The 22,249-nt window shown below is 68.3% G+C and overlaps 4 protein-coding genes across 4 annotated transcripts; 2 read left to right on the top strand and 2 right to left on the bottom strand.

The window, feature by feature from the left end:
- Positions 1-2,003: 2,003 nt before the first annotated feature.
- Positions 2,004-3,052, bottom strand: CHLNCDRAFT_140925 (hypothetical protein; the record flags this gene model as incomplete). Its single annotated transcript, XM_005850697.1, has 4 exons — positions 2,004-2,239; positions 2,413-2,538; positions 2,673-2,752; positions 2,922-3,052. 4 exons carry the CDS (start codon positions 3,050-3,052, stop codon positions 2,004-2,006), a joined length of 573 nt encoding a protein of 190 aa, XP_005850759.1.
- A 5,018-nt stretch (positions 3,053-8,070) lies between these two features.
- Positions 8,071-13,725, bottom strand: CHLNCDRAFT_16771 (hypothetical protein; the record flags this gene model as incomplete). The annotated part of the gene is made up of 7 exons (XM_005850696.1): positions 8,071-8,238; positions 8,507-8,584; positions 12,054-12,173; positions 12,402-12,566; positions 12,883-13,022; positions 13,241-13,349; positions 13,552-13,725. Coding segments are annotated over 7 exons (954 nt in total), but the record flags the coding sequence as incomplete, so codon positions are not given.
- Positions 13,726-15,596: 1,871 nt separating this feature from the next.
- On the top strand, positions 15,597-17,277 carry CHLNCDRAFT_19466 (hypothetical protein; the record flags this gene model as incomplete). Its single annotated transcript, XM_005850979.1, has 5 exons — positions 15,597-15,875; positions 16,106-16,266; positions 16,357-16,503; positions 16,680-16,922; positions 17,181-17,277. Coding segments are annotated over 5 exons (927 nt in total), but the record flags the coding sequence as incomplete, so codon positions are not given.
- A 1,676-nt stretch (positions 17,278-18,953) lies between these two features.
- On the top strand, positions 18,954-22,057 carry CHLNCDRAFT_140922 (hypothetical protein; the record flags this gene model as incomplete). The annotated part of the gene is made up of 7 exons (XM_005850978.1): positions 18,954-19,005; positions 19,151-19,194; positions 19,382-19,876; positions 20,114-20,189; positions 20,472-20,605; positions 20,865-20,934; positions 21,181-22,057. Coding segments are annotated over 7 exons (1,748 nt in total), but the record flags the coding sequence as incomplete, so codon positions are not given.
- Positions 22,058-22,249: the final 192 nt, after the last annotated feature.

Below are 22,249 nucleotides of genomic sequence, written 5' to 3'. Positions count from 1 at the left end.
CCATTGCGCCGCTCATGCAGGCCTGCAGAGCCTCCCGCCCCAGCGCATGGCTCGGTGATCGTGAGTATGTGCCCGAGCAGCTGCCCTCTCGCTCAGCAGGCGCCGGAAGTGGTGCACTGCAGCATACCGACAGTGACCCCAGCCTGCGCGAAGGGGACATCATCTCTACTTGCATTCATTCATTCATTCATTCAGCACACAGCCCGGCCGCCTCTTGCTCGAGGGCGGCCCACTTTGGCCTGGGCCGCCCGGGCCGCCCTCCCCCCCGGGCGCATGTTCGGTGTTGGAGGGGTGTGCCCAGCGATAGGGGGCCCCTGAAGGCATGCGCCGAGGCCGGGAAGCGTGGTTCGGCGCTGCTGCACGCTTGGCGATTTGACCAGAACCACGTGCCGCCGAGCTGCGGCCGCAGTTTCCGGCCCACGGTCTACGGTCGCAGCCACGGGACTCGGCGGCACGGCGTTTGGGCCCAAGCTTGCTGCCGCCGCCGCCGTGCCCGGGGGGCAGCGCGGCGGCGGCGGCGGCACGCTGCGACGCCCCCGTGCTGCCGAGCTGCGGCCGTAGTTTCCTGCCAGAAGCCCACGGCCACAGCCACGGGACTCGGCGGCACGGAGTTTCGGTCCACGGCTTGCTGCCGCCGCCGTCGCAGGGGTGCTGCCTGCGGCGGCGGCGGCACGGCGTTTGGGTCCACGGCTTGCTGCCGCTGCCGCCGCCGCAGGGGTGCTGCCTGCGGCGGCGGCGGTAGCGCACGTGGCAACCCCCCGCGTTTCCTTGCCTCCCATCCACCGGACCCCGTCCTGCGCTTCACTTTGTTTAGGGAGGGGCTGCTCACTGCTCATTGCTCATTGCTCATCGCACACTGCTCAACGCTCATTGCCCTATATCCCACCCAGCCGCAGGACTCCACTGCCGCCCGCGCCCCGCCCCATCTGGCCGCTTGCGCGCCCCATCCCCCCTCGATGGGGCCCGCCCACACCGGGGCCTCCCCCCTCCCGCCCACTGCTTTCTCAACGGCCCCGAGCCGGGGCTGCCCTCATTGCATACATAGTGCGCCTTTCCCTGCTTTTCTAGTGACCTAGCGTTCCGCACTGCCGTTTGGCCAGCCCATGCTCCCGTACCGTTGCGTTTCTCCCCAATGCGCCATGCCACTTTGCCAGTCATACACACGTTTCGATGCGTGCCCTGTCAGCTGCTTGCGTTGCATGTCGCCTTGCTCCACCCCTGTTTTATTGCTTTCTCTGCTTTCGCCCGGTTCCCGTCCCGTTTCGGCGGGGAGTCTATGTTGCAAGCTAGTTCTTGCTTTACCAGACTTTAAGCCCACACAAGCAAGCAAAAGCAAGCAAGCAAGGGCCGCCGCCGTGTGCCTGCTTGCCAGGGCGCCCGCGCCAGTGGAGCGGTCACTCTCCCTGAGCAGCTGCAGGCGAGCTGCAGGCGCGATGTAGGCCAGCCTCCCAGCACGTCTTGGGTGAGGGTGGCGATAGACGACCGCGGCAACTCCCAGCTGTTACCGCTGCGGGATGAGAAGCAGCGGACAGGCGCCCACAGAGTGTGGCAGTAGCGGCGGCGCCGTGGTCGAGATGGATGCATCATACCGGAGGTCAGTAAGGCCTTATCTTAAACGTGTACATGTGCCACCTGGACGGCTAAGGGATCCAAAGTAATTAGTAAGGGAGTGGGAGGTAGGGCGCGGGGCGGACCGGGGCGCGCCACAATGCAGGCGGCGCCGGTGGCCCACCGAGAGCATGGGTTGGGTTGGTTCAAAATGGAGGGGGTATGTGTGACGGGGAAGCAATGAAAACAATAAAGATGAAAGTGACGTACATACACAGTACATAGATTGCGTGGAACAGAATGCACGCTGCATAGGGGGGCCGCAGCACATAAATAGAACGCACACACTGCTCATGTGTATTCTTTTGTTGGGACACTGCTGCCTCTGCCGCTGCGGCCGAGGGGCCATCCACCCGCACTGCTGCCATGCCACTGGCCGGCTGGCAGCGGCGGCCTCAGCGGCCAGCTGCCCTAAGTTTCTTTGCCCTGGCCAGGCGCTGGGCGTAGTACAGGTTGGGCTGGGCGGTACGTGGCAGCCCCGCAATGTACCACTTGACGGCGGGGCACCGCGGGCCGCCGAAGGGGCCCACGAAATTGAGCAGCGCGCCAAAGGCGCACTCTGGCAGCGGCACCCTTGTCTTGTTGTCAAGGCCGGGGTCGCGGCGAAGGTTGTAGTAGGTGTTGAGGATGCCTGCGGTGCATCAGGCCAAAAGCAGTGCATATGCTTTTTGCTGGGGGGGCGCACTGTCAAACAGCAAAATTGCGCATGCACAAGCGTAGCTGTGCTGGATTGCGCTGCACCGAGCTGCTGGTGCTCGCCGCTCCCTCTCTGCTGCCGCCCCACAGCACATCCCGCCTGCGCACCCGAGTAGGCGCCTCGCGTCTTCTTGCCGCCGCTGGCAAAGGGGCGGGTGCCGCACCCCAAGTGCAGGTTGGTGAACAAGTTGCCCCAGGGGGCGGTGCGGTGGTGGTCCAGATTCAGGTCCACGCCTGCATGAGTGGAGGCGGCGGCAGGGGGTGTAATGTGCAATGTGCTGCATTTCTGCCACACAGCGGCGGCCACTGCGTGTGGGGTGGCACGCCACACCATACCACACCACACCACACCAGCCTGGTCCCCTCACCCTTGCCGTCCATGATGACATTCAGGGAGCTGCCGCTGGTGACGGTTACATCGTGAATGTAGGTGTTGCGCAGCTCGAACCTGCGGGGTGGGATACCCAGGGCGGGAAAGCGGCAGGCAGGTGTGGGGCACTGTCTGTGAATGAGGCCAGCTGGCAACCTGCGTGAATCGCCCAGCGAGTCAGTACGGCTCATGGCGTGAGCAAGGCACTGGGTTCGCTCGACGGCTGCTGCCTCAGGCTGCCCCACACCAGCCGGCAGCTCGCCTGCGCAGCATGACTCCCCGGCTCTCGGTGATGCTGAGCGGGTGGTGGCCCTGGCGGGCGTTAGGGTACTGGGGGTTGGTGCGTGCCGCCGTCACGCCGCACCTCACGTCGCTCATTGTGGATTGGTCGGCCCAGGCGAAAAAGATGCCGTTGTCGGCATTCAGGATGGTAACCTTGCTTGTGCTTGTGTGGGCTTAAAGTCTGGTAAAGCAAGAACTAGCTTGCAACATAGACTCCCCGCCGAAACGGGACGGGAACCGGGCGAAAGCAGAGAAAGCAATAAAACAGGGGTGGAGCAAGGCGACATGCAACGCAAGCAGCTGACAGGGCACGCATCGAAACGTGTGTATGACTGGCAAAGTGGCATGGCGCATTGGGGAGAAACGCAACGGTACGGGAGCATGGGCTGGCCAAACGGCAGTGCGGAACGCTAGGTCACTAGAAAAGCAGGGAAAGGCGCACTATGTATGCAATGAGGGCAGCCCCGGCTCGGGGCCGTTGAGAAAGCAGTGGGCGGGAGGGGGGAGGCCCCGGTGTGGGCGGGCCCCATCGAGGGGGGATGGGGCGCGCAAGCGGCCAGATGGGGCGGGGCGCGGGCGGCAGTGGAGTCCTGCGGCTGGGTGGGATATAGGGCAATGAGCGTTGAGCAGTGTGCGATGAGCAATGAGCAATGAGCAGTGAGCAGCCCCTCCCTAAACAAAGTGAAGCGCAGGACGGGGTCCGGTGGATGGGAGGCAAGGAAACGCGGGGGGTTGCCACGTGCGCTACCGCCGCCGCCGCAGGCAGCACCCCTGCGGCGGCGGCAGCGGCAGCAAGCCGTGGACCCAAACGCCGTGCCGCCGCCGCCGCAGGCAGCACCCCTGCGACGGCGGCGGCAGCAAGCCGTGGACCGAAACTCCGTGCCGCCGAGTCCCGTGGCTGTGGCCGTGGGCTTCTGGCAGGAAACTACGGCCGCAGCTCGGCAGCACGGGGGCGTCGCAGCGTGCCGCCGCCGCCGCGCTGCCCCCCGGGCACGGCGGCGGCGGCAGCAAGCTTGGGCCCAAACGCCGTGCCGCCGAGTCCCGTGGCTGCGACCGTAGACCGTGGGCCGGAAACTGCGGCCGCAGCTCGGCGGCACGTGGTTCTGGTCAAATCGCCAAGCGTGCAGCAGCGCCGAACCACGCTTCCCGGCCTCGGCGCATGCCTTCAGGGGCCCCCTATCGCTGGGCACACCCCTCCAACACCGAACATGCGCCCGGGGGGGAGGGCGGCCCGGGCGGCCCAGGCCAAAGTGGGCCGCCCTCGAGCAAGAGGCGGCCGGGCTGTGTGCTGAATGAATGAATGAATGAATGCACTCTGGCACAGCAGGCTCAACACCGTTTCTTTCAAACGTTTCCATTGAAAAAACCTGCAGGCGGTGTGGTGCCGGAATGTGTATGCTTGATGGAGGAGGTGGTGGTGGCAGTTGGGAGAGGCATGCATCCACTGCGGCAGCCCAGGGGAGGCGCTACTGCCGTCCATGCCAGGGCGGGGTAGCACGCCGAGAGCTGCCCCTCCTCGGCATTGCCTCCTCCCTTCCAGCGGCTACGGCTGCCGCTGCATTGCAGCTCGCTGGCGCAGCTGTGGCCAGCGACAGCTGGGGCAGCCAGCAGCTCACGTTGCGGACCCAGCAGTTTGCCACGTGGCTGAACTGCAGCGCGTTGAAGCCGCGGTCGGCGTGGTGCTGCTGGTTGATGGAATGCCTGCGGGCAGCGGCAGAGCAGCAGCAGAGGCGGCCAGCCGCGGACTGTGGCACGCCGGCAGGGGTTGCGGCCCAAAGGCGCGGCAGAGCGGTGCCGAGCTCTGCTTGCGAATGCATCCTATGCGCTGCGGCAGGCGGCACCCACTTGAATCGTATGGTCAGCTTCTCCACGCCGACATCCTGTACCGTCGGTTGATCCAGGTGGATGGAAGCTTCCCATTGCGGGGCAACTGCACCCAAACAATCCACGCACCACACGCAGCGGCAGGTGAGTGGCGGCTACCTGGCACCATGCAAAGCGGGGCAAGCTTGCTGCCTGCTCCCACACGCATCAAGGAGCAGACGGCAGGACCCACCTGAGAAGCAGAGCGGCCTGTCCAGTGTGATGCTGCGGTTGCCAACAGCCGCCACCCTGGCGGCAGCAAGAGGTGCGCAGCGGGCAGCAATGAGGTGCTGGGCGGGTGGCCGCCAGTGCAAGCAGCAGCAGGGGTAGCGGCACTGGTGAGGACAAGAGGCAGCAGCACGATTCAGGGATGCTGCCAGCCGCTGCTCCAGCCAACTCACACGGCCAGGCACTGGATTTCGTCCTTATCTATCACCTCTGTCTCTGGGCCGCTGTCGACTAGGTTGCCGCCATACCTGCAAAGTAAGGCGCACGGTAACTTGCCTGATCTGCAGCCACCACCACCGGCAGCAGCGGACGCAGATGCCTCGAGTCGCAGTGCTGCCGCCTGCAGCGGCAGCCACTCACAGCCAGGCCACCACCGTCCCCGGGGCCGCAGAGATGCCCACTTCTCCGTTCTGCGATGCAAAGTCTCGGTCGGCTGCCAGCGCCTGCGAGCCGGTCAGGCCCTCCCCAAGCTCCCCCAGCGCAGCAGCCCCCTCCATCGCCGCCCTGTACACAGGGCTGTTGCGGACTGCGGGGGGCGCCACGCGATGCACCAGCCGCATGCTGCTGGCGGCCGAGGCGGCTGCCCCCGCAGTAGACGGTGCGGCCTGCAGCCGGCGCTTTGCTGCTGACGGGGTTAACACAGGGGGCAAAGGGGTGATCGAGTGAGCGAGCAGGTCACCGCTCCACATGCCACACCATCCGCCACCACACATGCATGCGCAAGGAACACTTCCAGCCACCGCCACACATACGAGCAAGAAATAAACTCACACGCTGTGGAATTGTCATTCAGGAAGATGCGGATGCGCTGCCCCGCACGGAACTTGGCTGAGGAGCGGACCTGGCAGGCACAGCAGGCACAGCAGGCGCGGCAGGCACAGCACGTCAGCGGCAGGGCCGACAGGAGCAATCTGTAAGGGAGCAAGCACGTGGGGCAGGTCAGGCAAGCAGGGGGCACAAGGGAGAGCGCAGCATAGGCCTTGCTGTCCAGCCCGGAGGAAGGAGCGGCCAGATAGATCTAGAGCACAGCAGGCACAGCACAGCGTGCACATCATGCGCGCAGCGTGCTCACCGGGATGACCCTGCTGCCGCGCAGCACCACCCCGGGCCCCCGGATGTAGCTCAGCCGGCTGTCGTCATTCCTGCTGCGCTGCTTGCTGCCTTGGACCGTGATGAACCCGCCGCCGGAGTTCCAGGCGGACTGGTAGGAACCTGCGGGGCGAGGTACACAACAGGCGTCGCGGTACACAACAGCGTGGGTGGCGGGTTTTTTTTGCTGTCCCAGGGGAAGCGGCTGACAGGCGGCAGGCTGCGAGGTCCGCAGGCAATGATGGCTGGCCCAGCCGTGCGTCCACCCAAGCACTGCAGTACACTACACGCGCGTTGCAGGCTGGGCCGCCAGAAGCAGCAGCAGGAGGAGGGGGGCCTCACCGTTGGCATACACGGCCCACGTGCCCTGGAAGACGTGGCTGAGCGAACGAGGGATGAAGATTATCGTCTTACCCTCCTGCACCGCACCAGCCGGGGCCGGGGCATGCATGAGGTGGCCGAACCAGCCTGTGGCGGGAGCAGCCGGCAGCAGCGGCAGGAGGGGGATGCCCGGGGACGGCCACCTCCAGAGGCAAGCGCAGCCCGGCGCAGCCGGCTGGCAGCTGGCAGTGCTCACCCCCTCTCCGCGCAGCACCACCCGGCTGCGCGTGATGGTCAGCGGCGTGCGGAGCAGGTAGGTGCCGCGGGGCAGGAAGATGACGCCGCCGTTTGGGTTGGCGTTGGCGGCGGCCACGGCGGCTTGCAGCGCGCGTGTGTCGTCTGCCACGCCGTCCCCCTTGGCGCCAAACTGCTTGAACCGCACGTTGTAGGTGATGGGTGGGTCTGGGATCCGAACGGCTCCTTCTGCAGCAGCCGGGCAGGTAGCAGCAGAAGGCGAGGGGGAGGTCGGTGGTTCCCGGGGTGCTGGCGGCCTGGGGGGGGGTGCTGGCGGCGGCAAGGGCAGAGCAGCGTCCATCCCACCTCGGTACCCCGCCCGTGTCCAGTCCATGCCCCGCAGCTGCGGCAGCATCACTCGGGTGACGTCTATGGGAGCAGCGCTGCTAGCAGCAACGGCAACAGCTTCCTCCTGCGGCCCGTCGAGCGCTGCCAGCCACCATGGCGCCGCCGCCGCCGCCCGGGTGCGGGCACATTGCCCTGCGAGCGTCGCAGTGGGTTTTGGTGCGTGCGTGGGCGTTCCTCTGGAGCTCCCGGAAGGAGGGTTGGCCCAGGCGTCGCGCCTCGCGATCATGGGAGCACTCACATCCTCTCCATGTCGAGTGCCCCACCCCGCCTTGCCCCACCCCTGCTCACCTGCTAGAAGGCTTGCAAACACGATTGCAGCTGCAGTGGTGGCCATGGTGTGGTGCTGTGCCCAGCTGCTGGATGCCCATGTGGATGGCGCTCTTGACCTGCGCCGACTGCTCCGGACTCGCCAGAAAACCCTGAGCCGCTAGAACCAAACGTAAAAATCACCGGCTGGAGCCGGAAAGTGCCGCGGCCCGGCAGCAGCTGCTGACCGCGAAGCTGCGCTTACAGGAAGGGGCTTATGCCTCCGGCCACAATTCAGGTTCAAACAGTTGTTGGGGGCGCCGTTGCAGGGTCCCATCCACCTTCCCCCGGGCCTCCCCCAGCCCCCGCCGGAAGGGCCGCCAAGGAGGGCCCAATGGCCCCTCAATTTCCCCCCCCGTTGTCCAAAAAAGGTAAGCGCCGGCCCGCCCCGCCCTGGCGCCGGGAGCAGGAATCCAGCCAGGGGGCATGGGGGGGCACGGCAGGGGGGCCGGTTGGCCGGCAGCAGCGCACCGGCAGCTTGCCAGCTCCGGCCTTAAACCCTGCTGTGCCAACCCTCCAAGCTGGCAGGCCAGGCATCGCAAGGCAAGGCCAGGCAACAGATGCACACGCCGCCGACAACAGATGCAATACACAATACAGATACAATGCCGCCGCTCAAGGGACACAATACAGATACAATGATGCCGCTCAAGGCCGCCCAAGCTCACCTCCAAATCGAACAGCGGCGCCTCTATGAGCTGCAGCTGCGCCAGCTGCGGGTCGTCCCGCAGGCGCTGCAGCGCGCGCTGCTGGTCGGCACGGCGCGTGGCCAGGTACTGCTCCCGCAGGCCGGGCTGCAGTACCTGGTTGACCACCAGGGTACGGATCGGGACCTGGGCAGGGCAGCAGGGTGGCAGAAGGAGCAGCGGGTGGGGGCGCGGCCGCGGCGGGCGGCTGGTGCTGCTCGCGTGCGGCCGCACTCCGCAACACGTGTGCGCTGTGTGCGGGGAGCCACCCGCCGGCCCCTCGCACCCCAGCACACCAACCGCCCTCGCCGGCTCAGCAGCCGCCAGCCCCAGCCGCGCGCTGCCCGCAGCCCAGCCGGGCACCCGCCTTCGGTGCCCCGCCAAGCAGGTAGGTTCGGTGCCCCCCAGCCCCCACCTGCTCCTTGCGTAACGCCTTGGCCAGGCGTATCGACTCCGCCGCCGCCATCTCGGTGGGGATGGTCACGATGACAAACTCGGTGGTGCTGGGGTTGCGGAAGACGTTGCGCGCCTCAGCCATGTACTCTGCAGGGGGCGGGAGGTGGGGGGGCAGGCAGGGGTGGTGCTGGGGAGGAGCGGGGAGCGTGTGTGGGTACGGGGCAAGGGAAGCAAGGTGGCCAGGCAAGGCAGGGGGTGGAGTGCCGCGGTGGGGCCAGGTCAGGGCAGGTGCAGAGCAGTGGCCCGGAGAGGAAGACGCTCGCTGCTGGCCAGCCCGCCGATCCGGCGTGCGGTGCCGCCCCCAGGCGCCCGCCGTGCCAGGCGAGGTGCGCCTCCAACACCGCAACCTACTGCACCCCTGCACCACACGCACCCTTGAAGGAGTCTAGCTTTTCGGAGGAGGCGTCCTTGCTGCCGCCAAACAGGCCGGTGACCTGCAAGACGGCAGATGATCGAGCTCATCAATAAGGCTGCTTCGGCAGCCACGCCTCGCCAGCAGATGCCTGCCAGCGTCTGCCCGTCCCATCCTTGCGCGAGCACTGGCTGACTGCAAGCCTCCAGAAGCAGCGGCAGCTCTGTGCAATCCAGCTCTTTGCAATCCCGCCAGCACCAGCACAGCTCTGTACAGAAGGGCTCACCGAGTCCTTCAGGTTGGTGAGCTTCTGCCGCAGCGACAGAATCTTGCCCACGCTGCGAGGCAGGCAGACAGGCGTACAGCATTCCAGCATGCTCTTGAAGCGAGGGAGGTGGGGGGGGTGAGGGTGCAAGCCTGGGGACAGGGAATACCCACACACAGGCACCCGCCCAAGCAGCCCCACATGCTCAGACCTCCAGCCACCATCCACCGGCAAACAGCCTCCAGCAACCACATCTGCCCACCTTGTGTCAAGAAAGTCGGGCAGGGCCAGCAGGCGCAGCGTGTGGCCGGTGGGCGCGGTGTCAAACACGATGCGGGAGAAGCGGGCGTAGCGAGGGTCCTGCGGCGGTATGGGCAGCGGTACAGGCAGCAGTACGGCTGAGCCAGGAACCAGGCATGGTCTGGCCGGCCGGCCGCCAGCTGCAGCCCGCTCGCCGATGCTGCGCTTCCAGCGGCACGCCCAGGAGGGGCAGACACAGGACAGCATTGTACGAGGGAGGGGAGCGCCGGATGCTCCCACCTCCCACGTCTGTCACTCCACCACCACACACATCAGGCAGCAAACACCGCCACCACCACACACATCAGCGTGCTGTGGGCTCCACCTTGAGGAACTGGATGACCTTGGCGATGGCAATGGCCTCATCCACACCCGGCGGCGGCGTGTCCAGCAGCTCGCCTGCAAGAGTGTGTGAGTGTGTGTGTGTGGTGGTGGTGTGTGTGTGGCGTGGTGTGGTGTGGTGTGGTGTGGTGTGGTGTGGTGTGGTGTGGTGTGGTGTGGTGTGGTGTGGTGTGGTTGGTGTGTGTGTGTGTGTGTGTGATGGTCGGCACACGTAGAAGGCAGCGCGTGCTGCCCGCCGCCGCGGCGCTGCAGCGCCACAGCGCCGAGGCAGCAACAGCCAAGCGACAGCCCAGCCCATCCACCCATAGGGGGGATGCCACACCACCCTGCCACCACTACCACCACGCTGGCCAGGCCACACCCACCCAGGCGCAGGTCTTTGAGCTGCTCCGCCACCCCCGCCAGCCCGACGCTGCCCAAGATGTCGTCCAGCCGCCGCCCCTCGTCCTGCCCGCTCAGCTCCCGAAGCTCGGCGCGCGCCTGCGGGCAGCGGTGGCGGCGGCAGGGACGGGGGAGGTGGGCGGGCACAGCACACGGCTTCAGGCAGCAGCACACGACGGCAGCAGCACCGCTCTGCTGCCTCTCCCTCCCTCCCCCTCTCTGTCTCCACACCAAGCCGCAGCAGCAGCAGCGCGCCCACGCCCAACGCACCACCACCACCACCACCACCACCACAGCAGCCACAGCCAAGCCACCCATCGCGCACCCGCCCTCTAGGCCACACCCCCACACCCCTCCAGCTGCCCCCACCTGCTCCAAGTCTATCTCCATGCCATACACCTGCCCCTCTGTGCCCTCCACCTCCACAGGAAGCCCGCCGCTCACATCCTGCGGGCGCGGCAGGGGAGGCGAGCGCCGGGTCCCTGAGTGCGGCGGCGAGAGGCAGGCCCATGCGGATGGCGCGGGCACACACTCATAGGGCATGAGCAGCTGGCCACGCTGGCTGCCTGCCCACCTGCGATGGTTTGCCCCCTGCTGCCCCCGGCACGCAGGCGTGCTGCCCCAGGGCCCACCTGATCTAAAGAGTCGCTGAGGGAGTGCGCCGGGTCAGTGGAGACGACCAGCGTGGTGTGGCCCGCGCCCGCCAGCGCCGTCGCCAGGCTGGCGCTGCAGCTGGTCTTGCCCACGCCGCCCTTGCCTCCCAGCATGAAGTACTTTCTTCCCGTGCCCGCCGCCAGCTCGGGCAGCACCTCCCGCCACAGGATGCCGCCAAAGTACTGGAGGGCGGGCACGCCGCGCACCTGCACGCCACGCACAGGCGCGCTGCATCCTCACAGGCCTCACCACACCGACGCATGAGCTACTGCAGCTGCCACCACGCACATGCCCAGCTGAAACAAACCCAACACGACACAGCCAGCCGCGGGTCCAGACAGTGGGCTGGCGGGTAGGCGCGGGTGCCCCGGCGCACACCACCCCAGAATCCAGGACAGAAAGAAGGAAAGGAAGAGAAAGAAGGAAAGAAAGGGAAAGAAGGAAAGAAGGAAAGCGCGGCGCACCTCCAGGTCGAGGTACGGCGCCCGCAGGTGGCGCAGGTCCCGCAGCTCGGCGTCACCGTCGATCAGCGCCAGCGCCTTCTCCTGGTCCCGCACCTTCATCTCCAGGTACCTGCGTGGTGTGTGGTGTGTGTATGTGTGTGTGTGTGTGTGTGTGTGTGTGTGTGTGCGCGCGCGCGCGCGCGGGTGCGTGTGCGCGTGCAGTGTGTGTGTGAGCGTGTGTGCGTGTGTGTGCAAGCGTGTGTGCGGTGGTGGTGAAGGCGCAGCAGGCCAGGACGGCCAGGCTTGCGCTGGTGAGGTGCAGGCGCAGCCCCGCCACCGCCAGCTCAGCGCCGCCAGCTTGGCTCACTTGGCGCCCATGCCCTCCCCGATCACTTGGTTGACGACTATCCGCTTGCAGGGGATGCCCTCCTTGCGCAGCGCCCGGATCAGCCGCCCGCTCTCGTTCACCCCCAGCACTGCGGCAGGCATGGGGCAGGGCGGGGCATGGGGCAGGGCAGGCGGGCGGGGCGAGCACTGGTGTGGATGCAGGGGAAGCAGCGGCCGGCGAAGCGATGCGAGTGGATGGCACCGAGGGCGCACCTGTTGGGATGGTGGCGATGATGAACTGCGGCGCAGGGAGGAGGCGGCAGGCAGGTTGAGGAGGCGCAGGGAGGAGGCGGCTGGCTGGGCGGCACACAACCAAAGGAAAGCATGGGAGCCGCAGCAGCTCCCTGCATGGCACAGCGAGCGGGACAGCGGGACCATCCACCTCTGTGGCCTGCTGGTCCCGGAACAGGTCCTTCACCAGCCGGATGCTGGCCTGCAGCTGCTCCAGCTTGTCCACAGCTTCCTCCTGGCTGCCGCCCGCCCCAAACAGCCCCCGGACCGCCTGCGCATCGCATCGCACCAAGCAAGCAGGGAGGGGCGTCGGGGCCGCTGCATTGCCGCCGTGCCAGGCTGCTTGTTTGACATTTGAATTAATTATTACACCCGGCTACTGCCCTGATGCAGCACCGTCCTGTGTGGTCCTCGCACCCCAGCCACCATCCCTTCACCAACCCCCGTCCGATCCCCACACCACACCCACAGACACCAGCGCTCCCACCCCCCGGAGCACCTGCGACGCGCTGCCCAGCCTCTTGCGCAGGCGCACGATGCGTGCCAGCGAGGCCTCAACAAAGTCTGGCACCGTCAGCAGGCGCAGCGTGTGGCCGGTGGGGGCGGTGTCAAACACGATGCGGGAGAAGCGGGCGTACTCCTCACCCTGCACAAATTGCAGCACCTGCGGCAGGCAGTCGCCCGGGGGTGGGGTGGGGGGCACATGTGGAGAGTGGGTGGGGTGGGTTGGCAGGGCAGGCAATCAAGCGGTCCAGGGGCGTGAGATGAAAGAAATAACGCTGACGGTGCATGATCCAGGCAGCCGTCGAAGCAGCAGCCACCGGACCATCACCACACCCGCAGCCAGAGGAATGCGCCAGGGGTCCTAGCCAGGTGCAGCTCCCCTTGGAGACCGCCGCCCCACCCCACACCACACCACACCACACCACAACGCTCCACAGCCCCCCCACACACACGGGTCCTAGCCGGGCGCGGCCCACCTTGGAGATGGCCACCGCCTCGTCAAACCCGGGTGGCGGCGAGTCCAGCAGCTCGCCCAGCTTCAGGTCTGCCAGCTGCTCCACCACGCCCCCCAGCCCAAACCCGCCCATGAAGCTCTCCGCCTCCTTGCGGCCCTGGCCTGCGGCAGGGGGACGCGGGGGCGGGTGGTGGTGTGAGGAACAGACATGAGAAATGCCTGGCAGACATGTATACGAGCAAGACCAGCCGCAGCCCCCGGCTCCTTCCCTCCCTGTGACCCCGCCGTGTACCCCCCTATTTGCACCGCCCCTGAGCCCATATACCGCGACCCATGTACCGCTGGCCTGCTGTACCGCACCATGTACCGTCCCACCCCACCTGCCGACCACGCCTTGAACTTCTCCTTCTCCCGCTCGGTGTCAATCTCCATGCCCCACAGCGGCAGCGCCGTGCCCTCCACCAGCACCGGCAGGCCGCCGGAGATGTCCTGCAGGCGGTGGTTGTGGCGGGGACGGGCAGCGCGGCGTGGGGTGTGAGGCGCTCGGCGGGGCGATGGGCAGAGCTGGGGATGGGCAGGGCGGGGAAGCCGGCGCCCGGGCGCTGGCAGCACATCAACAGGCGACGGGCGCGGCGGCTCAGCCGGCGCCTGCTGCTGCCGCTGCTCCCGCGCCCTCCCTGCAGTGACCCACCTGTGCCAGCGAGTCCCCCAGGGAGTGTGCCGGGTCGGTGGAGACGACCAGCGTGGTGTGGCCCTCCTGGGCAAACCGCACCGCCAGGCTGGCAGCCAGGCTGGTCTTGCCCACGCCGCCCTTTCCAGACACCATGATGTATTTTCTTTCCGTGCCCGCGCACAGCTCCTCAAACGCGCCAGCACCCACAGCCGTGTCGGCGGCTGCAGGGGGCGGCGGCGGAGGCGCGGGGGGAGCGGCCAGACGGGCAGGTGCGAGTTTTACCGCGGCGGCGGCCCGGGGGCCGGCTGTGGCCAGCACCCACCACATGCATGGGTGCTGCTTGGGGCCGTTGCTGGTGAGGCGCAGGGCTGGGAAGCCCTGGTGCCCAACCTCCCTGCAGATGTGCAACCAGCTTGCCTGCTGCGGCTGCGGCCCGGACGACGCGAGCGGTGGCGGCGGCGCGGCGTGCCGGTAGCTCGGCTGTCTCGTGGCGCCGGGCAGCCTGCAATCGGCGATCGCATAGTGGGTGCGGGGCGAGTGCCAGTGGACAGGCGGGATTGCTTGCCAGTCTCGCACCTTGAGTCCACAGTGGCTGGGCTGTGGCCGCGGCAATGCTGCCATCGGACGCTGCGATGCCACCACATGGCTAGGGTGCCCCAGAGAGGCCGTACAGGTGACCATGGTGGAGCCACCCACCGCTCCCCGCCAGGCTCCTCTGTAGCAGGACTTGATCTCTAAGACGGCGTTGCAGGTAGCACCAGGAGGTTGAAGAGTTCAATAATCGATCGGGCCCAATCCTCTGACATCAGCGGTCGCTGCTGACGGGGCGGCGGTACCCGGCAGCGATAGGCTGTGGCTGGGTGGAGCAACAACTGAAATGCACAGCTGCGACCCACGTTGTTATGTGCAAGATAGATCGCGGCAGCAGGCCGCGGCACCTGTGGCTGATGCCCCCAATCCTGTTGACAGGTCCGCCCAACCGCCGCCCGCTCCCCCCCCAAACTGCTGCCGCTAATACAGGTTCAGCGCACTTGCCTCCCAAGCAGTTTGGAGGGAGAGTTTGGCTACATTTTAAATGGATTGTGGCCGCATTCACGGCGCTCAACCCGCTGGGGAACAACATTTCATTTTGTGCTGCAGCTGTAAACGGACCTGCAGCTTCGCTGTTGCCGCCACCACCGCCGACCCCCATGGGGGTCCCCGTGTGGTTGGGGTGTGCACTAGCCCACCTTTCATATTCTAAACATGTTGTAAATGGCATGCGCACCCTTCTTGGCAAGGGGGCCGCGTTAGCCAGCTGCGAGGAGTTTTGGACCTGTACTGCGGCCCGCAGGGACGCTCGCTGCGCGCTCCCCGTGCCGGCCTGTTTCTTCTGTCGCGATTCAGCTTCTACGCCTAGCCCTGCCACCCGTGCTCTCCCCTTTTTCAAGCGCCACCTGCGCGTTTGTCTCCACTCTTTGAAACCAAGTCGGTCGTCGCAGGTTGGGCATCGCTTGAGAGATTGGACAGTGGGCAGCGACAGGCCGGCGTGAAGCACCAACAGCGCCGCAGGAGCAACCGCGTCACCCGCCTGTAGCCAACGAGCACGCCAGGTAGAGCTGCGGCAAACACACGCTGGCACAGCCATGAATGCCGGCAAGCAGCCTGCGTGACGCGGGCCGGCACCTGCAGGTGCTCCCGCCCGCTCGCGCCCGCCCCGCGCTGCAGCTTGTGACGTTGCCGCCCGCTCTCCCCTCTACTGTGCCCTGCCCGCCTTGCTGCGCAGCGCCCCGGCAGGTTGCGGCTGCCAGGGCGATGGCGGCCCGCGGCTACACGCCGGCAGCATCGCCCACGGCAGGCCGCGCAGACGGCCACCTGCACCGCCTGCACCACCACGCCCGCCTGGCCGGGCTGTTTTTGGCCATTACGGGCTGCTTCCTGGTGAGGCCGGCCAGCGCTACTGCACGCTGGGCAGCTGCCTGACGCCTTTGCAGCCCAGCTGCTAGCCGCCTGGCATCCGCCTGCCCCCAGCTCCTTCCCGCGCCCGCCACCACCACCCGCGCCGCGGCCCCTCCTGCCCGCAGGTTTACTCGCTGATCCAGGAGCGGCTGATGACGCTGGGGTTCGGCCCCGAGCGCGAGCGCTTCCGCCACAGCCTCTTCATCATCCTGGTCAACCGCCTGGTGGCGTGCGCGGTGGCGGCGGCCGCGCTGGGCCTTGCGGGCAAGTCGCTGCAGCCGGGGGCGCCGCTGGCGATCTTCTCCATCCCCTCGGTGGCAAATGTGCTGGGGTCGGCCTCCCAGTATGAGGCGCTCAAGTACGTCAGCTTCCCGCTCCAGGCGCTGGCCAAGTGCGCCAAGACGGTGAGCGGCCGCGCGGGAAGGCGGCGGTACGCCCACGGGACGCGGGCGCCGCCGGCACAGCAGGCCGATTGTTGCTGTGGCCGAACAAGAGACAGGTGTTGCATTGGTTGCTGGCTGCTGAGCCGCCGTGGCAGGCATGCGGCGAGGCGGCTGCTGCCTGCCGCGCCATGCTGCCGTTTCCGAGCTCACTTCGCTGGTGGCGCCGCCTGCCCCCTGGCGCCCCTGCGCAGGTGCCGGTGATGGCCTGGGGGCTGCTGCTGGGCAGGCGCAAGTACGACGCTATAGACTACTTCTGTGCTGGCACCGTCACCTTTGGCTGCGCGCTCTTTGTGCTGACCGGCAGCATCGCGGCGCCGCAGCAGCTGCGCGCGGCCCACGCCGTGGCGGCGCTGTCTGCGACCGAGGCGGCGGGCGTGGGCGCCGGCGAGGCTCGGCCCTTTGCCTCGGCTCTGCACGGCGCCGCCGAGGGCGGCGTGGGCAGCTGGCTGGCCTACGGGCTGCTGCTGCTGGGCGCCTTCCTGCTGTTTGACGGCCTCACCTCCACCACCCAGGACCGCCTGTTTGCGCAGTACGAGATGCACAGCTGCAACCAGCTGCTGTGGGTCAGCGTCTGGTCGGCGGCGGTCAGGTGGGCGCCTGGCGCTGGGCCCCGCATGCCCGGCGCCGGCCGCCTCTGCCTGGCATGCAGCAGTCGCCGGCAGGCTGCAGCGAGGGCTGCTGGCGCTGCCCGCAGCGGCCTCGCCTGCTGCCCTCTTCCCCGTGTCCGTCACTCACTCCCCGCCTCCCCCTGCCCCCTCCCCGCAGCTTTGCGCTGCTGGTGGCGGGCCGGCAGCTGGTGCCGGCGCTGGAGTTTGTGGCGCGGCACCCCTCGGCGCTGCTGTACATCCTGGGGCTGTCGCTGGTGTCCACCGCGGTACAGCTCTTCATCTTCTACACCATCCAGCAGTACGGCGCACTCCACTTTGCCCTCATCATGACCATCCGCCAGTTCCTGTCCATTGTCCTCTCCTGCCTCGTCTTCTCACATGACCTCTCCGCCAGCCAGTGGTGGGTTGGGTGGCCGCCCTGCCGCCGCGGGTGCCTGCCGCTGTGGGTGGCCGCCCTGCCGCCGCCCTGCCGCCGCTGGTGCCGGCTGCCCTGGCGCTGCCAGGAGGCAGCCAGAGCGCCGGTGCCAGGCAGGCAGGCTGGCAGGGCGGCGTGTGCGTGCTTGGCAGCTGCGGCGCCCCACACCCAGCCAGGGCAATGCTTGGAGCCTGGCCCCTATCGTTGCCTGCGCACCGAGCGTCGACAATGTTGATGGTGCAGGCTTGGGACGCTGCTGGTGATTGGGGGGCTGGTGGCGCGGGGCATGCACCGCGGCGGCCTCGCCCGTACCACCTCTGCTTTAGGTGCGGTGTGCTGAGCTGAGCGCGTGGCTGTGGCGGTAGCTGAGTGCAGCATGCCCTGGGCTCTGCCTTGCAACCCTCGGGCGCGTCTGTGCGGTTCTCGGCGCCCCTGGCCCGACGGATGCCTTGTCCGCTGCGCCGCCCGCTCCTGCTGCTGCTGCAGCAGCGGTGCGCGGCAAGCCGAGCAGCATCGGCGCTGCGGCCGCGCGCCTGCTGCCGCTCAACGCCATCCCTGTCGTCGACCAGAGCGGCGGCGGCGACGGCCGGCACGCGGCCGCCGACGCGCTGGCGGCCCACCGGGAGGGCCTGGCGGCGGCGGCGGCAGCGGCGGCCAAGAAGTTTGGAGAGGGTATCCCGGTGGACGTGCAGGCCGGAGCGCTGGTCCCAGGCCTGCCCGACAGCGCCACGGTGGCGCTGCGCCGCGGCTCGCCCATGGCCTCGGCCGGCGGCGGCGGCGGCGCCAGCCTGGCGCCGCGCCGCAAGGCGGCCGAGGCCGTGTGATGGCGGCACGTGCGGCGGTGGCGCCCCGGCCTCCTCCCAGCTGTTGCCGTTGTGTGTTGCGTTGCTTCAGGCCACACTGCACAGCCTGGCGCCCAGCTGGCGCTGCCGCTCTGTATGCATCTCCCTCCTCTTCTCTCTGTCTCTCTTCCACCTTCCGCCGCCTTTCCTGTTGTCTTCGCTACCCTTCCCTCACCGCTGTGACTGCCGGCAGCCAGAATTTTCCTCCCCTCTCCCGTGAGCCCACAATTGCACTTTTTCCCCGCCTGCACCGCTGCCCGTGACCTTGTGACGCATGCTCTCTGGCCCTCGCGCCTCCTTCCTCCCCCCTCTTCGCTCCTGCTCTCTCTTGCTGGACCACATTTCGCCATCCTGCAACAATGCTACTGCTGGCACTGCTGATGGGGGGACTCCGGAGCGGTGAGAGCGGCGGCGGGCACGTCAGGACGGGCATGGGGGACATGCGGGCGGAGGCTGGCATCGAGTGATGTGTGTGATGTATGTTGCAGCATGCCAGTGCCCTTCCAAAGGATATTCACCCGCAATCGGCTGTTCCTGCAGCAGTGTTTCTGGCCCTCGTGGCAGCTTTGGCGATGGGCGGGCGATGAGGACTGCTGTCGCGTCCAAATTTCGCCAATCAGCTGGCGATGGCACATTGAGGATTGGCGAAATGCGGGGGAGCCACCCTTGCGCCTGGCACAGCGCAGCGGCCACATGCGGCGCCGCTGTTGCTTTGTCGGCACTTGCCTCCCTTTTGGGGGACTGGGGGCGAAGCCCCCAGCAAGCTGGCGCTTGTTTAACACTATGGAATGAAGTTCCTGAGGAAAATTGGCCATTTCTCCTCAAAATATTGGCGATGTCAGTCATGGGGGCTGGCGACGCGCTGGCGATGTCGCCCCGCCGCCTGCCCTCATTTAGCCAGCTCTGGCTGGCGATGGCCTTCGGCCAATCGCCAGCCAGAGCCGTTTTTTGGCCCGATTTCGCCAGCATTTGGCGATTTCGCCAGCTTTCAGAAACACTGTCCTGCAGAACGCGGTCGCCCTGCTGGCAAGGCCGACATCGCCAACTCCCTCTGATTCTTCTGATCCCGCGTTCTAGCAACAACCCATTGGCGTGCGGTCCTAGGGAGCAGCTTTGCGGCGGCAGCCGTATTGCCGTGTATGAGGCCGCGACAAGGAGGCCGCTGAGCGGAGCCATGCGACCAGCCCCCGCTCTGGTGTGGGCCGCGGCGCTGCTGGCAACTCTGGGTGAGCCGGGTGGCTGCAGGGGACGGCCAGGCGCGCCATCCTGGTTGGGGGGGACGGACATGTGGGGGATGTTCTTCCTGCAGGCGCAGCTGCGGGCGAACCTGCACTGATGCGATGCCTGGACGCACTGCAATTTGCGTTGCAGGAGCCGCGGCGCCCGCAGCAGCCCAGTTAGGGACGGCGCGGTTTGTTGGAGCGGCGGCGGCGGCGGCCAGCAACAAACGGCCGCCCCCCCGCCCCAAGCCCAGGCCCAAGCCCCCCTTGCCGCCGCCGAAACCCCCTGCACCGCCAGCGCCACCCCCAAGTCCGCCCAAGCCTCCCTCCCCGCTACCCGCCGCCGCGGCCGCCCCTCCCGCCCCGGCCACGGCCACCGCAGCGAGCGCCGCCGCCCAAGAAGCCGCCGCCCAGGAAGCCGCCGCCGCCGCGGCGCGGCGGCGCCGCCGCCGTGTCTGGCGCCGGCGCGGTGGGCGCGGGCCGGCCGCTGTCGCCGCCGCGGCCGCGCCGGCCGCCCGCGCGGCCGCGGCCCACACCCCGCGTGCAACCCATCCAGCTCCCCAAGCCGGTCACGCTGCCGGGGGGCAACACGCGGCCGTGGAGCGGCGGCAGGCTGCTGCCCGCGGACCGGGCCCTGGACTGGACGCACGCCGGCTACAGGGAGGGCCGGCTGGCCATTCCCACCCCACCCATCCGATACAACGTGCGGGCCTTTGGGGCCAAGGGCGACGGCGCCAGCGACGACACCGAGGCGATACAGGCGGCGGTACGCGTCGCCAACCGCGCGCCGGGCGTCATCTTCTTCCCCCCCGGCACCTACATCCTCACACGGCCCATCTCGCTGTACCGCGGCCGTACCGTGCTGCGGGGCGCCGGGGTGGGCACCAGCTTCCTTTGGGCTTGGCGCTGCCGTCCTGTGCTGTGCTGTGCTGTGCTATGCTGTGCCGCGCCGTGCCGCGCTCGTGCTGTGGTGCGCTGTGCTGAGCTGTGTGTCACGCCGTGCTCATGCTGTGCCCATGCCCTGTTCATGCTGTGCTCATGCTGCGCGGCGCCGTGCTGTGCCTTGCTGTGCCGTGCTCACGCCGCGCTGTGCCGCGCCGCGCGCCGCCTGCAGCCCGGCCAGTCCATCGTCCACATCCCGCTCTCCCTCTCCGAGGTGTACCAGGGCACCTGGACCAGCGACGCCTCTGGTGCGCGCTGGCGTGTGTGTGTGTGTGTGTGTGTGTGTGTGTGTGTGCAGCCGCTTGCTGCAGCCTCGACGCGGCGCGCCGCCGCGCAGCTGCCTGAGAGGGACACTGCCCGGGCTGGCGGCTGCACAAGGAAAAGTGGGGGCAGGGCAGCAACACACGCGCCACCTACGGCAGGGGTGTGCAAGCAGTGGCAGCGGCTGCAGCCTGCCCCTGCCGCCCTCCTGTCACCCCCCGCCGCTTCCCACCCCCTGCCGCCACCCCCTGCCGCCCCCCACCCTGCAGGCAATGTCAAGTCCGCCTGGAGCTCCGGGGGCGCCTTCATCACCTTTGCTGGGCGCCGCCAGCGAAGCGACAACGCCCGCACCCTGCTGGCGACAATCACGGGGCCCGTGGCGCACGGCAGCAACCGCATCCCGGTGAGGGCTGAGCCGGCGCTGCTGGGCTGGCGCTGAGCTGGTATGCTGAGCTGGCACGGGCCAGGCTGCCCTGCAGCTGCGCCGCTGCCGATGGCGGCTGCTTGGAAGCTGCCGGCTGCAATGTACGGGGCCAGCCAGTGGCTGCAGCTTCTGCCGGGGCTTGGTACCAGCAGGCGCAGCGTGGCAGCAGGCGCCAGGCAGGCGTCAGCATATCTGACCCGCCGCCGCCGGTCGCCGCCCGCCGGCCGCCTGCCCGCAGGTCGGCAGCGTGGCGCGCCTGCGTGTGGGGCAGCGCATCCGCATCTTTGTCAACGACGCCTCCACCCTGAGTGAGTGAGGGGTGGGGGGTTGGAGGACTGCCGCAGCTTGGCTTGGCTTGGCTTGACTCGACGTGACTCGACGTGACTCGAGTTGCTGGGGCGCTGCTGAGGCGAGGCCCGAAGCGGTTCCCCGGGCTCTTAGACGCGTGACCTGCGTCCAGGCGGGTAGCGCATGACAGCATGGTGGAGCGACACTCTCTCACCCCGCTCCCCTGGCCCTGTGCCGCCCCCCACCCCACCCCCACCCCGCCGCAGGCTCCCGCCGCCGCCTGCTGCAACAGCAGCCGGCGCAGCAGCCGGCGCGCAACGCGACGGCGGCCGGCGCGGCCGGCGCGGCCGAGCGCCCGCCCAACGCGGTTCGCATGCTTGCGGGCGCCATGCCTGCCGCCATGCTGGCTGACCCTGTGGTGCAGCTGGCCATGCTGGGGCAGGCCCAGCTCGGCGAGGATGACGAGGTGCTTACGCCCGAGCAGGCGGCGGCGGTGGAGGCGGGGTGGGCTGCGGCGGCGCGCTCCGGCGGCGGCGGCACGGACGTGGAGGAGGGGGACGGCGAGTTTCGGTGGGAGGAGGCGTGGCCGGCCAGTCAGGACGCCGCGTCGGAGGCCTGGGACGGCGGCGACGAGGCAGGGGTGGAAGAGGAGGAGGAGCCGGGAGCGGCGGCCTCGCCGCCGCCGCCCTCCTCGTCGGCCAGCCCGCCGCCGGCCCCGGCCCCGGCCCCGCCGCCCGGCCCGCCGCCTCCCGTGGACATTGCGGATGAAGAGGAGGGTGAGGAGGGTGAGGGTGAGGAGGAGGCAAACGCGGCGGCGGCGGCCCAGGGCCAGTCTGCCCTGGCGGCGGCGCTCGCAGCCGCCGGCTACGATCTATCCGACCTCTCCACCGCCGCATTTGAGGCCGGCGCCGCCGCCGCCACCGCTGCCTCTGCTGCCGGCGCCTCTGCTGCCGGCGCGGCTGCCGGCGGCGGAGCCATCGGAGCACAGCACCCCGCCAACCAGGCGCGCGCGGCCGTGGGCGCGCCGGGCGGCGGCCAGGCCGGCGCCAACACGGTGCTTGCGTGGGCGTATGGTGAGGGGCTGTCAGACACAGGCACCGACGAGACAGTCATCGACAAAGATGAGGTGGCCATGACCGCCAGGTGGGCACCCTCTGCCCGGCTTCCCACCTGCCTTTCCTCTCCAAAGCTTCCTTGCTCCCTCTCCAAGCTTCTTTCTGACTTCAAGGAAAGCAAGCGGAACAGGAGGGAAAGGGAAGGGAAGGGAATGGGTGTGGCGGCGCGTGCCAAGCTGGGGCTTGGCTGGCCGGCAGCGCCGGTCCGCGTGCGTGCCCG

The sequence above is a fragment of the Chlorella variabilis genome (assembly GCF_000147415.1).
Source record: "Chlorella variabilis unplaced genomic scaffold CHLNCscaffold_3, whole genome shotgun sequence".
Classification (NCBI taxonomy): domain Eukaryota; kingdom Viridiplantae; phylum Chlorophyta; class Trebouxiophyceae; order Chlorellales; family Chlorellaceae; genus Chlorella; species Chlorella variabilis.
Note: the sequence above shows the minus strand (reverse complement) of the source record. Positions and strands in the feature narration are given on the sequence as shown.